This window comes from Tachypleus tridentatus, chromosome 9 (assembly GCF_004210375.1).
Source record: "Tachypleus tridentatus isolate NWPU-2018 chromosome 9, ASM421037v1, whole genome shotgun sequence".
NCBI classification, from domain to species: Eukaryota; Metazoa; Arthropoda; class Merostomata; order Xiphosura; family Limulidae; genus Tachypleus; species Tachypleus tridentatus.
Genome location: NC_134833.1, coordinates 29,931,225 through 29,947,097, shown reverse-complemented (window position 1 = coordinate 29,947,097; position 15,873 = coordinate 29,931,225). Strand labels below are relative to the sequence as shown.

General features: G+C 33.6%; 1 protein-coding gene across 3 annotated transcripts in view; it reads right to left on the bottom strand.

The window, feature by feature from the left end:
- The window catches only part of LOC143224957 (uncharacterized), a 38,569-nt gene extending 24,029 nt beyond the window's left edge, over positions 1 to 14,540 (bottom strand). The window contains exons 1-3 of one of the 3 annotated variants that reach the window (XM_076453503.1): positions 14,384 to 14,540; positions 11,656 to 12,515; positions 5,397 to 5,610 (exon numbers count right to left, since the gene is read on the bottom strand). In XM_076453503.1, coding sequence (XP_076309618.1) covers positions 5,397 to 5,610; positions 11,656 to 12,502 — 1,061 coding nt within the window. In that variant the 5' untranslated portion in view covers positions 12,503 to 12,515; positions 14,384 to 14,540. Of the gene's footprint in view, positions 1 to 5,396; positions 5,611 to 6,647; positions 6,832 to 11,655; positions 12,516 to 14,383 lie in introns of those variants that run through there. The other 2 variants (XM_076453504.1, XM_076453505.1) reach the window with 2 other exon arrangements.
- Between the last annotated feature and the right edge of the window lie 1,333 nt (positions 14,541 to 15,873).

The window sequence follows — 15,873 nt, the reverse complement described above, 5'->3', positions numbered from 1 at the left end:
GAAAGCACTTAGTACAAAAGTTTAAATAAATTACCTTGTATCTGAAGAAAACACTAAAAGCTTATTTTAGAGAGTAAAAAACCTAAAAGTCATATCTCAAAAAATGATAAGATTTGGATAAAACTCATTATCAAATTAATACAGAAAGTAAAAGTTTCAGATAAAATATCTAAAAATATGGAATTTCTGCATATATTTTCAAAATTTCTCTATTGTACAATTGAATAAAAGTTTTAACAGTATTCTAATGCTACTCCATTAAAGAAACATGGATGCCCTGAGTAAAGAAACAACATTACCTACAAACACCAATTTAAAAATAAATTTATATAATTGAAATTTACTTTTACATAAAACACATTTTTCAAACAAACAATACATATAATGTAAGACTCACTACCATTTCATAAGACACTGAAGTGATACTTTTATTTTAAATGACAAAAACCAATTTCTGTCAATTTTGTAAAATTATTACTCTCATCTCTTAAACCTATTTGTAATGTGTTACAAAAAATACAATCACCTATTAGACTGAATAGATAGAATTCAACTAAAATAGTTTATACAATATTTATTTTTTCAGTCTCCTAAGTTTTGACAAAATTAAGTCATTTTTAAAATTGTTGTAAACACACAATAAAGGAAGAAATGGACCTTTGAAAGACAAATTATTACCTTTGGTACTTTTTCTAATGTCAATAACACAAAACCTATGACAAAATTTAAAATAAAATTTTTTCTTTGCGAATTATTAAAATAAAAAGCTTTTACTTGTATCTTTTAATAGTATAAATATATATACTATGTTGTTGTTGTTAGGCCTCAGATGTTTATACTGCAGATGTCTGATTTGTTAGTGATAAATTCAATGATAAATGAATAGTGTGCACTTCACTTGTTTTTCAAAATAATACATTTTATTAGTTTTCTTCTTGTAAAAAGTCAACTTAAGCCCTTTCAATTTCTTTTGAATTTCAATTCACAAACCAAACTATCTTCTCCATTGCTATTGCACTATTATTCTGTGTGTGATTCACTTACAACTCTGACAAGCTGCTGTAATATTTTCATCTTCTTTCTTCAAAATATTCTGTTTCTTTTATCAAAGTCCACTCAGACTGATTCAATTACTTTAGAATGACACTTTCACAGAATAAATTATTCTTGTTACATCCTTTCTGTTATTTGTCTTCCTTTAACATGTTAAATGTTAAACCAATGTTAATCATTAGGCCTATCACTTTAACAGTAGTTAACTTTATACAGTTCCACAATCCCTTTTCCAAAACCCTTGGGGCCAGTTGTTTTTCAGAATTTTTTAGATTTTAGAACAAATGTATCACCCCAGTAGAGTCCAGGACAGCACCCCATGATCATATATAGTGGTATTTCCGACACCATAATCTTCAATAAAACGCTGCACAGACACAATCAAGTTTCTTCAATAACTCCATTTTCTGCGTTATTGATAATGTCAGATGCTTCCTTTTCCTTTTCTCACTCTTACCAATAGGAGTGTCTGCAGCTCTTTTTGACATTTTCACAGTGAAATTAAACACAGTCACAAAATAAAAAGCAAGAAAAAATATTAGTGAACAGCAGACACACGTGTGACCAGTAGGAGAGCTGAGATACAACTGACATGCCTGTCAGACTGCTGGAATATGCCACCACGTCACACCTGAGTGACATGGGTCAAGTGGGTGTGGAGTTGGGTCAGCTGTTATACTGACACTCCATGAAAAAAAACAACAACTCTGGTTTTCAGAGCTTTTCAAATTTTGGAACTTTGGATACAATATCGTGGACCTGTACCAAACTTTTCCTTTCTTGTAACTTTACTCTCTTCTGCTATTGTCTGCTGTTTTCACTCACCTCACACCATTTATATCTTTATCACTTAATGAATCATGAACATAACTTCCTACAATTGTCTGCTTTTAATTCTTATTATAACAAAAACTAAACAATAATATGTTCACTCACAAAATAATTCATTATATCAGGACTAACTCCTTTCAAGATAAATATTTCCAAACATTCCTTGTACAATTTACCAACACTTTAGTTCATACACAAAAATCTGTTCATAGGGTCTGCTCTAACATTTGCCAGTCCCTTTGATAGCTTCAATGATGAACCTGTAGTTCTGAAGGTACAATGCCCATTTCATGACCCTTGCACTGTCGATCTTGCACCCTGGAATGTATTCAAGTGGTAAATGATCTGTCTGAATGATGAACACCTTCCTGAATAGATAGTTCTGGAACATTATAATGGCAAATATAATGTCCAGACACTTATTCCATCAAGGAGTAGTTTTTGCTACTTAACAGCTTTTTACTTACATATGCTATTGGAAACAGTTCATCTGCACATTTTATGTAAAAGCACTACCCCAATTCCAATGTCTGAAGCAGTAACCTGAACAATGAATGGTTTGTTAAAGTTTGACATTCTAAGAATTGATGGGTTTTTCTAACATGTTCTTTAATTTATGGAATGCCACTTTATTTGGTTGTTTCAACTTTACCTTTTTGGGCAAGCACCTCTTGATCAGATCAGTCAATGGTGCAATAATTTCAGAACAATTTGGGATGAATTTCCTGCAGTACGCAAAACCCCCGGGAAGGATTTAACTTGCTGTTCGATAGTGGGAGCTAGTATATCTTGTGTGCAGATTATCTTTTCCTTTTCCATGGCCTCTGTCAGTCCCTCACCACATGTCCAACAAACTCCTGCCCAGAACATCCAATGTATCACTTGGATGGTCTGATAGTGAGGCCTGCTGCCCTCACATGCTGGAACAGCTATCTAAGTCTCTTCAGGTGGTGTTCCCATCTTACAGTGTATATCAAAATGCAATTCACATAGTGTTTGATGTTGCACCTCTTCATGCAGTTGAATATTGCTGTTGAACTGATTAATTCAACTGGCATATGCTTAAATTGGTAACATCCATTTGGTGTCACAAATGCTGTCTTCTCTTTAGATCCTGCCTCCATCACCAATAACTTTTATTGAGGCCAATCTATGAAAGGAACCTGGCCCCATCTAGTTTTGATTACCTTTAGAGTGCCCATAGGTTTGAAGTTAAACTTAGTCACAAGGTTCAGCTTCTACAAGTCATGCAGAAGCAGTTTTATCCATCCTTCTTCTTTAAAATTACAACAGGTAAACAATAGACTGAATTTGAAGGCTTGTGAATTCCATCTTCCAACATTGCTACCATTTCCTCCTTTATCAGGTCTCTCATTGCATAAAGCATCTGATAGGGCTTTACTTTGGCTGTATCACTGGTTGTGGTCTCAATCTTGTGTCACACAAGATCAGTTTTTCCTAGTTTGTCCATGAATATATTTGCATACTGGCACAGTAGGTTTTGCTTTTTTCTGTTTGCCAGTCAGTTCTTCAATGATGTTGACATCTTTGTTCATCTTATCTTCAGCTAGTGGTCTTAGGTCTAGTAGATCTTCATCTTCTATGACAAAGTCACTGTCTTCTGGTTCTGTATGTATGGCAACACACCTGCAACATCCACCTTTGTCTAATTAGTAGCATTTGCAAGGTTCTCTCCATCTCAAAGTACCTTTTTGAAAGAGTTGTATAGCAGATCTTGATCTTCCAATCCACTTTCACCTTATAGTCCATTCTGTTGACCATTTCATGTACTTCAAAAGGTCCTTGCCACTGCAGGGTGAGTTTGTTGTGGTATGTGGACAACAGAACCAACACTTTTTGTCCAAACTCAAAATGTTGGTCTTTGGCTTTCTTGTTACATAAAAATTTCTGACTACCTTCAGCTGCTCACAATCTCTGTGAAGCAAGTTGACAGGTCTCCTCCAGTTGGTTTCTGAAGTCTAACACATACTGATACGTGTTCCTTTCTTCTGATTTTTCATCTCCCAGCCACAGCTCTTTCAGTATTTGTATTGGATGTTGTACTGTTATTCCATACAGTAACTCAAAGAATGAAAATCCCATACTTGTTGTGGGATTTCCAGATAAGTGAATAACACTGCCTGCAAGTACCTGTCCCTATCATGTGATTTCTCTTGGCATATATTCTTTAGTGTGCTCTTTCAAACTCCATTTACTCTCTCACAAAGTTCATTACACTTAGGATTGTAAGGATGGTAAAGAGTTGTAGAGTACTGACAATTCTGCAAACTTCCTGCATCAGTTCTGAAATAAACTGGGTCCCTCTATCACTTAGATCACCTACTTTGCAAAATATCTCCAAGAAGGCTTCTACTACTTTCTCTGTCTCTACCTTCACCAGCACTATTGCTTTCAGATAACATAACTGACTGCTGTCAGCACATACTGGCTGCCCTCATCAGACACAGGTGCTTGTGGTCTAATCAAATTCACCACTACTCTGATGAATGGGTCTTCTGTGAGAGACATCTCCCCACGGCATTTTAGCTGTCTTCCCTCTAGATACTGCCCTTTGGCAGATGTCACATGACCTACGGAATCTACTTAAATCTACAATGACTCCCAGCTAGTGGAAATTAATGGTTATTCTGTCTGCAATTTTATTTGTTCCCAGGTGTCCTAACATAACTGATTCATGAGCCAACTTCATCACTTGAGTCTGGTATTCTATGATCTATTTAACTTTCCCAGTATAAATACCTTGACAGATTCAACACAAAACTCCCTTTCAGTTCTCTCTTCTGCTATTGTCTGTCTTCTGTTTTTGCTCATCTCACACTATTTACATCTTTATCACTTAATAATCTAACCACCTTCTAGAATTCTATATTCTCAACATCAATGTGTTGCAGAGGACATTCAAGAGTCACAACATCAAAAAATTATAAACACAACTTCCTATAATCATCTGCTTTTAACTCTTTATTACAACAAAACAAACATGAAAAAATGATGACTCATAAAAGAAATTAATTAAACCTAAATAGTCTTATATCATGACACAGTAGGTGATACACCAGTGAAAGTCATTAAAACAGAGCATATACCATCTTACAGCTTTAAATTACCACAAATATGGCAGGGATCAATGAGGAATCTAATGTAATCAGCAACTAAAAACAGTTTAAACTAAGTCAAAAAGTATGCTAAACAAAATTTCTGAGACTTTCAATGAATAATTAGAATCCAGATCATGATTTGTTTTTGTAGAAAAGGAGGATACAAGACAAAAGTGGTGAATCTTATGAAAAGAAAACTGAAACTGAAAATTCATTGCTCATCAAAACATTTCCAATCAAAATGTGGTTGAAATGAATTTTTTGTAAATTTTAAAACTTGCTAGATTAAATATCTGTAGGTTACTTATAACTTGTTTTTCTCCTTATTCAATTTAAATCAGATGGAGTATTTAGATATACAAACTGTAACCTTTATTTTAGACTCGCACTAACCTTGGAGATTCAATGCTAACAACTTCCACACTGTCGTCATCATCATCATCTGAAGATAAACAATCAAGTTGTAAGTCAGGAGCCAGTGGCCAGTCATTATCTAAATGTCCAGATCTTTGAATGCTTTCTCTTCTTCTTGACATGTCCTCTTTCATTCTTCTTACTGAAGATTTCCTTGATTTGTCCTCTCTCATCCTTCTTGTTGAAGATTCATCTGTATAGAAGATTCAGAAAAAAAATGTAGATAAACTATTTGTAATAATAAAGTTTGTAAAAGTTAGAAACTAAAGAATCCAGAATAGGAACCAAATTAGTAATTTTGCAATAACCAAAAGAACTGTCTAAAAATCCCCACTCAAAGCTGGGTAAAATCAAAGATGATGAATTTTTATTGATTACAGCATAATAGAGCAACCTAGATGCACACAAAGAATTTGTTATACTCTTGATAACAATGAGTAACTTTCTAAAATTATTCTTAAGTTTTGACTCTGGATGGGGTATGGTTGACATAAAATCTGCTTAAGACATCTGTATTCTTGACAAATTAAACCTTTTTTGTAAAAAAAGGAAAACTTAGGAAGCTTTTCTTCAGGAAAAAAAGACTTTTATGATATCCTTTTTATATTAAGAATTTTAGGTTTCAACTCTTAAGGTTATTCTTAAAAAAAGGGGGAAAAGAAACAAAAATGAGCAAAACAGGTTGAAGTTGATTCATATGAATCACACACAGAGCTAAATATATTCTTTTTCAATGAAAAGTTACAATATTAATATTAGCATACCTTTTTTATTACTTCATTCAATCAATACTATTTTAACTTGAGAAAAGGAAACTTAGCATCAATATTTCATCATGTACACAAGAGTAGACTAAAGCAGATTCTCTCCCTTTCACTTTGTATGAAATAATAAAAAATGACTTGGACCTCTCTGTTAAATAGTCTTCAATAAAAACCCAATGTACTAAATGAACAATAATATACAACACAGAGAACAATAACATGAAAGGGTTCTGCAACTACTTGTTAACTTCAAGTTGTCTTTAGAGTTGAATCTTGCTATGTAATTTTCTAAGTATCCTGTGGATTTAACATCATTAGGGTAACCAAATATCCAAATTTTAATGGACCAGTCCTGTTTTTGGTAGATGGTCCTATGAAAAGTTATTAGGACACACAAAATATCATGGTTTTATGATAAAGACATCAAACTGTCAGTTGTATCAAATCACAAACATAACAAACCTACTTGATTTGCTCATTCTTCTAACATGTACTCTCCTGCCACCAAATTCTCTTGAAAGTTCCATTTATGTATGTTGAAAAACTCAGATCTGTGCACGTTTTTTTTAAGTTGGTAGTACTGTAGTAGACATACAGTGGTTGGTGAATGTGTGGTGGATATTTAAACATCAGGGATTGTTCTCTAAGATAATTTTATTATTGAAAAGTTTTAACCTATAAGTGTAAAAATGATAAAAAGAAAATTCTTTCAATACTTTGATTGATTGGTTGATTTAGTGTTTTATGGCACAAATCAGCTAGGTTATCTGCACCAATCAATACTTTGATAGTGAGCTTCTATGTTTTTTACCAAGGAAAGCAACTGGGATAAAAAAATTTAGTGCACAATTTGTAAAGCTTTATTCTCAGCAGCATAAATTAGTAGATATCACAATGTCAAGAAAAAAGCACAAGGATTATTATGAAATTTAGGACAAGGGCTGGGCTGTCCCAGTTTTTGGTTTGGAAAACTAGTCACCTTTAATATAACTATAATTCTTCAACACTTTATATTTGTCTTAATTACAAGAATTAACATTTTAAATTTATACTGATTTGTTTTTCAATTTCTCAAACAGTCTCAAAGCTAGAATCTGAGTTTTGTTAGGTGCAACAAGAAGATAAATTCAGTGCCACAGTTTACTTTTCTAACCTTTTTTCCAAACAGCTTTAAAACAGTCTACATTTGAATGCTTCATATGAAACTGAAATAATATAGGTTACTATAATATACTTTTCTTTAACTTACTTTACTTATAAAAAATAAAATAAAAATTAGCACAAACTTAAGACTTGTTTGACCACGAAAATCTGTCCTTTTGGTCAAGTATAATCCATTTTTCTTTAATGTTGCCTAATTTCAATGGGAACTTGCCCTACATATCTTCATTTTTTTATTTGTTGTTGTATTATTACATCATAATTGTTTAAAAGTTGTAAAAACAGTGCTTCTGCCATTATGAGCTAACACAATCACTGAATAAACTGACAGAGGTCAAAGTATTTGACTGAACTGTGTGTCTGAAAAAAATGGTACTTTTTACTGCCAATCAAAATAGCACATGGATTAAAAAAATTATGTTAAAGTATAATTGTAGCAACACCACATGATGCACAAATATAGCACAAACAAATATAACGGTGTTATACATAATTTGTTTATTTCTAAATATTTTTACCAGTTTTATGTATAATAACAATAAACAGTAAAAAATATATAGAAATACATGTTCATGTTTTCATTTATTTGGTCAGATAGGTAAGAGTTTGGGATTACTTTCACCTAAATATCTTAATGTCAAACAGTTAAGTAAGAGGAAAATTTTCCCACCCTTAAATCTCTCTCTTTTCTTGAAATGTTAACAAAACCTGTTTTTTTGTTTTTTTTTAATATCTTACATCGCTTAACATAATTGATCAAACTCATCAAAGTGGCTTATATTTGAAGTTATTTTACATAAAACTGTTTTTCAATCAGTCTTGGAAAATTATTATCAAAGATGTTACTGTGAATTTTGGGTCTACTTGGATGTATTTTAAGAAAAACCATATCAGCAAAGCTTATTTATATTCTACATTGTGACTCTTATTGGTTAGATAACTGAGGAAATCATGGTTGAGCTAGCCATTAAGGAGCAATAAGAAGAACCCAGCCTAGAATAGCATGGATAAAAATTGGTTGGTGATTTAACATTTATTGGCACAAAGCAACTGGGCTATCTGCACCAAACAACCAGTAAAAAAGTGAAATCAATAAGATATGTGAAAAGTAATCATGCCAAAACAAAACATAGTCCAATTTTGAACTTAAAATCTTAAATAGAGCTAAAAAGACCAATGGCCCTTAAAAATAAAAAAAAACAACTTATGTGGATGGCGTCACCATCACCAATGACACTGTCCAACGTGTAGAGTGAACCCATGGTAAAAATATGTTTAAAATGGTGTCATTGCTCTCAATGATGATGACAGCAAGACAGTAAAATGTGGTCTACTGTGACCTGAGTGTCACATAGATCACATATTGGTGCATCAGTACCAGATAAAAGAAAGCAATGAGTTAAAAAACTGTAATCAATGCACAGCATAGCCAGGGTTTTATTTGGAAAAGCTTGTTTTCACATTCTTCACTCCAAGTCAACTGCCAATTGGCATGGAGTCAAGCCTCAAATACAGAACCATAGTCCATGCATGGGACAGGTACAGCAGTGATAGCACCAGAGCAGATAGATTTAGCTGCAATGTCAGCAAGCACATTCCCACAAATACTGATGTAGCCTGGTATCTAGAAAAACTGAATAGAAGTAGATAATAGAGAGAAATGGATCAGTTGGTTTTTAATATCAATGAGAACAGGGTGAGAAGTAATGTGAAGCAATTCCATGGCCAAAAGAGAGCTAAACAAGTTGGTATAAATAGTACAGTTCATGTACTGCTTAGCTTTATGCAATCCAGGGCAATAGAAATGGCATACAGTTCAGCAGTGAGCACATAAGCTGCAGAGGGGATTGTGTGTGCAACCATTGAACCACAACAAACCATCGCTGAGTCCACAGTGTCACCTGATTTCAAACCAACTGTATAAATAAGAATGGTAGGATGGTTCTAAAGATGTTCAGCAAATAAAAGACAGCACTTCAAATCGAGAGTATCCATCTTCTTCAGACAACTCAAAGGAAGGTCACATTTGGGGGTGGTAATTAGCCATGGTGGGATGGGCTGATCAATGGATACTACTATGTTATCTAAGAATAGACCCAATTCATCCAACAGCACCCAGATACAAAGGCCAAAAGAAACAATGGCAGACTGTCTATTCCGATAAAGCATCATCCACTGAGGAAGTAAAACACAACCTCAGGTGATATGCTGTGGTAAGGATCGAAGTTTTGAAGCATACAGTAGAGACAGATACAAATGGCAAAAGTATATAGAGGAGTTTCATGAGCCTCAGTGTACAAACTCTTGACTGGAGAAGTGCTGAAGACCCCTGTGCAGAGCCAAATCCCCTGATGGTGACAGGGTCCAACATCTTCAAGGCTGAGGTCGTGACAGAGCCATAGACCAGAGACCCATAGTCCAGTTTCGATCAAATAAAGGTACAATAGATTTTTAGAATAGGCCATCAATCCATTCCACAACAGATAGAAGAAAAGACACAAAGGATGTTCAGTGCCCTACACTTAACACATAGCTGCTTGATATGTGAAATAAAGGTCAGCTTACGGTCAAAGATAAACCCCATGAGCTCTGTCTCTGAAAAGTTGTACTTCCTATGGTCCCCGAGGTTGTTCCAATAAACCTCATACTCAACAACTGACAAAAAATGTGGAAGTCATTGACAGAAAGACTGTTTGCAACTACAGGGGGGAGGTTTGACACTGATGGCATTTATCTTTATAATGAAAAGTGTAACACTCAAGACACAGCCCTGAGGAACTCCAAGTTAATATGGGAAAAGAAAGGAGTGTTGTACCTATACAGACTTGGAATCACCAGTCCATTGAAAATGTTTTATAAAAATGGGTAAATGGCCACACAACCCATATGAGTGGAGGTCTTGCCATACTTCCACATTGTATCATAAGTTTCTCAAGGTAAAAAAATACAGAAAAAGATGTTGCCACTAGAGAAAGGCTTTCCTGATTGTTGTTTCAAGTCAAATCAGGTGGTCTGTAGTGGAGCACTGTCATAGGAACCCACACTGAGTGGGTGAAAGGAGACAGCTCATCAAAGCAATTGTACAGTAGTTCAAAGGGAGTATCCATCTTCTTCAGACAACTCAAAGGAAAGAAAAGGCAGTACATTAGCATGGTGCCAAGCATGAAGAACATTCTCCTGCTAGAACTGGTAAAAAACAACCAGAAGAATAGCAAGAGAGCCAGAAAAGAGATGGCACAGCATATCGTAATGAATATCATTCGGTCTGACTGATTTACTGCTAGACTGATGAAGAGCAAGCTTGAGTTCCACCAGCATACGGGGGCAATTACAGTCATAGAGATGATCAGCCCAAAATGAAAAAGGCAATCGCTCTGTCTGTGTCTTGATGGATAAGAAAGTGAGAGACAAAGCAGAAGTGCTAGATGCACAAGAAAAGCTTTTGAGAGTATTGGCAAGGCTCTGTGCATCAGCAACTTTCTGGACCTCAGAGAGAAAGACTGAAAGTGGTGCAGAAGTATACTGTCCAATTACCTTTCAAATTTTATCCCACATGATTTTGGAACTGGTGGTAGAAAAGATGCTAGTTTTGAATTTAATCTAAGATCCCTTCTAGCTTTGACTTCTTAGCTGCCAAGCATGTGCACAAGCCCACTGAAAAGTGATGCAGTTTGAAAGTGTGGGAAATATACACGATTTTATAGAGGATAGTTTGACATTTAATGTTTTTTAGATTAAAAATTAGAAACTTTAAGGTCTTACAACTGTGTCAAAGTAAGTATGTGGTACAAAATTATCATCAGGAAAGCCATATACAAGGATCTATTTGCCTACACAATTGAAAAACTGACAGTATAAAACAGAAAGAATAATATTGGTACAATTCATATATTAATTACATTGGAAAAAAAAACCCTTAAAAATATACATTTGTAAGTAACAAGTTATATATAATGTCTCAATTGTCAGATTTGAAATTGATTATGTCGGCTATAATGCTAGTTGTTAAAATGTTCCTTTTTTGAATGTATAAGATAAAGTTTTTGTAATAGAATACACTTTTTAACCATAAAATCTCCTTTGTCACTGATGGCTCTTAAATGGCAGTCATGATCAACTGATGCTGCTACCTACAATATTCCCTCTGTTTAAGGATTAAATGATTACAGAACAAATCTGTAATGTCTGTTTCTATAACAAGTACAATCTGCATGAGAGAAACCACAATTATGGGCTATATTAGTTATATGTACATTTGTGTGATCAAGATTTTGCCATGTTAAACAAAAGCAATATAAATATATTTTACTTACCAGTGTTGCTTGTCCAAAAAGCTGAGTTCAATGAACTACGCCTTTCTCTAGCCACATTGTAGCTGTGGTCATGGTACTGAGTTCCTGTTACTTTAATGCTGCAGTCTGAATGTCTTGTGTTCCTTAAAACGGAAGTGCGAAGACTAACAATATCAATATCACTGTCACTTTCAGAAGAAGTATCCATTATCACTTCAGGTGTTTCCGATACTGGATGGTCCTCGACATTTGAATTAGAACTACTTGCAAAGTTTCCTAAATCTTGTACAGAGCACAAACTTGAACTCTGTATTCCAATCTCAGAGTAGCCAGAAGTACCACTAGCTCCATCATAAATAAAATTATTAGTACAAAGTGCAGCTGAATTATTTCTATTTTCTATTGAACTTATTGGTGGTTGTACAGCTTTCCGTGGTCGTTCCTTATTTTCTTCATTCTCTCCTTCACTGAGTACTCTTTTTCTTTGCCGACTGTCAAATGTTTCAAAATTCTCTGGGTCCGCCAAAAATGTTGTGGTCTCACACCACTCTCCATCTACATGTGAATTAACACTTACTAATGATCCTTCAACAAATTCTTGTTTCACTCTTTCAGAAGGCAACAAATGTGTAGCACCACTGCAGTCTCTGGCTTTTGGACCTCTAAAGGGGTATATGGAATGGGAAAAGTCATGTCTGGAGCTACCTGAAGATGATTCATCAGATCCCCATGATGCTAAAAGAGAGTCTGTTGAACCTCTACTGGCCATTATTACAGAACCTTGTGCCTGATGTGCAAAGTCATTTAGGGGAACCACATCATTATTAACTTCTACAGAAGAAAAGAGGGAAGAACAGGAATATTCCATTACATCCAGAAAACTGAAACAAAGAACAATCATTCTGTTATTAAAAATAAAGTATTACTGGTTAAAGCTATATAACATTAATCCTTTTCCTGCTAACAAACAGAAATCCAAACCAGCATTTTTTTCTTACAACAATAACAAATGGTATCATCCTTCCTCCAATAAATTCCTAGTGGCCAAATTTCAATTGCTTGCACCCTTTTTTCTTTAACAGTTAATAAAGAAAACTATAATAATGGTTTTTATACATAAACTTTAACCTTTATAATAAACAAATAAAGTTACTCTTCAATTTATCACACTAATCAAAATTTAAGTGTCTTTGTTAAAAGAAACATAATTTATGTACTATGAGGAAAGCTTAAGATGAAAATAATAAACGTTTCAACTCTGTCAGTAGTTAGAAATAGTCAAAGTTTTTTTTTATACACAAAATGTATACTAACAAATCTATAACATTCCTGCTATAATTTTGAAACTACAACTGATATAATCAATTCAAATAAAAGCTGTTGTAAAACAACCATGTTTAAACACAGGATTAGTCCAGAAATCAGCAAGTCAGTCATTTGATATTTATAATGAAATATGACAAGAAACTCCAATTCCATCAATACCAAAAATGTGTTAAGAGAAAAAGTTATAACATTTGATGATTATTATTTTTTAATGTATATAACTTGTTATAACCCAATCATAGACAAAACTAGACTTTTGTTATTATGGGAGAAAGCAGAGAATTTTATGCCTATCATTGCTAGTTCAAGAACTGGAATCAAACAAAATATATTAATTTTAAACCTCATTACTGTGAATTTTTTATCACTTTTGATTAATTTTGTGTGTAAATACATAATATGTGCATGTCATTTCATTTTTTTTACCATAACACTAAAGCACAAGCTATTTAAAGAATAATTTACAATTAAATAATCTTCACTACATTATGAATTAGACTGAACAAGTTCCAGAATCATAAATTCACACAATTTGAGTCACAGATGGAGTGGCTAAGGGGTTTAGACACAAAAAGGATTTTTTTCATGACATCATAACAAACTGTATGGGAACTAATAATAACAATAAGTTCATAGAATATTAAAGTAAATGATTTTTATTGCTAAATATAGTAAAATACACTTAAGATTAATTTTTTTTGTACCAAATTACTATGAACACCAAAAAGTGATTCATCAGCTACTGAATGTAAAAATTGTGTCAAAAGAACAAATGCTGAAATCATCAGGTGATCCCTAAAGTTGTTTAGTCAATGATTAAACTTCAAGTGCAACAGTTTAAAATACTTTAAAAGCAATACCAATTAATGTCATTATTTGCCAAAGAGACATTTCAAAAACAACTATAAAATAATGAAAATAATGTTCTTATAAAACTGTAAATCCCAACAGCATTTGTTCTAACTCTGAGCCATGTAAGACAGGTTAAGTGCGATGAATCGTTAGATATAAGAATGTCTGATAACCTTACATGTAATTCATGTCTGTAGACTATCATTACTTTACAAAAACTACCGACTTAAAATTAAATACGTAAAAAATATTTCTACAACTTACGGATCGTATATAAAATAATGCATAATGTATAGTACAATATACGCTTGATCATTCAATGATTGATGTTTGGTTGAATTTGCATTTATTTATTTTTTGTCATGGTTTCCATCGCGATTTTCTCAAACCTTGCATAAAATTGTAAATTCTAACTTATTAAATAGTCAGAAATATTATCAAATCTCTACTCATCATTTAGAAATTTAAAATAACGTTATATGATGAATGATGTAGTCAAATTCAGAATCAGAATTATTTCTAATTTTTATGCTGTAGAAAAAATTTTGCAAAATTTAGTAAACGAACTCACCAAGTTAAAAAATCTAAAAAACTCTTCTGGTTGAAAGCAAGAACAACGAAAAAAAAAAGATATCAGAACAAAAACTTCCTCCTCCCTTCCGCCATGTTGCAACGAGATCCACATCTCTTCTCTCACGACGTCACTAATACTTCTAAATCTTATTTTCTATGTGGCCGGCTTCTTGTGTGTGTGTGTGTGTGTGTTTTTTCATCTTTTTGAAACCAAGTTCGGAGTTCATTTTTATAAGCCTAGTAACCGTAACTATTTCTAAGGTTATAGCAAACATTTGCTCTTTCCATTGAAAATTTAAAGCTATATTTTGTATATGAAATTATTTAAATATTTATATTTAAATTTCTTTTCTTTAAACTCAAACATATAAGAAAAACACTTAAATTTTTGGTTAATCTTCATATCGATTAGCATTGGTGTACAGTGAAAATCTAAAGTTTTGTTACATTTAGCTTAGCATGACCAGTGTTTAGTATGTTGGACTGTGAAGCTCTTTCATGGCTCGTGTTGCATTACCAGAAAAAATAAACAAAAACTGTGTAACATCCTTTGAGCCGGCCCGGCATGGCCTAGCGTGTAAGGCGTGCGACTCGTAATCTGAGGGTCGCGGGTTCGCGCCCCCGTCGCGCTAAACATGCTCGCCCTCCCAGCCGTGGGGGTGTATAATGTGACGGTCAATTCCACTATTCGTTGGTAAAAGAGTAGCCCAAGAGTTGGCGGTGGGTGGTGATGACTAGCTGCCTTCCCTCTAGTCTTACACTGCTAAATTAGGGATGGCTAGCACAGATAGCCCTCGAGTAGCTTTGTGCGAAATTCCAAAACAAACAAACAAACCTTTGAGCCTGTGAATGCGTAATAAATGTAATGTTCATGTCATTCGATTTGCCATTTCTCACTAAGTTACACTGGTTTTGGTAAATTTTTACCTCTTCAGGTACCTTGACAAGGACAAGTCAAAAGAATGAAACCATACTTCTTATAGTGGTAGATTGTTTATGCAACTTAATGTTTTTTTACATGTTTTTTTTACTCACACAGTGGTCTATCCTGTATTTATATAAGAAATTGTGGCCATATTATTAATTTTTTTTAGTATTCTTAACAGCTTATCGACTGAATATTTCATAAAAATAACTAAGTAGCATCAATGCCACACATACTAAAAATTCCTATGTATATATACATTTATATATATAATAACTTTGAAAGTAGCAAACATTTTAAACACCCTGTATAAATTACTTTATCATTTTGTGTGGATGTAACAACATATAAAAAGAGAAAAGAAATTATAGCTGGTGGTGTAATTTCACCTGACGAAAAGTTTTTAAAGAACTGAAAAGAGTGTGGGTTAAAAAAAAAAAAACATTATGTTTTAACGCAGTACTTCAGCATGTGTTCTACAGGAAGTCAGAAGTTACTTTATTGTTTTATAGTGCTAAAATGATATTCGTTTCCCCTAGTGGATATAGTGCAGCTAGCTCATT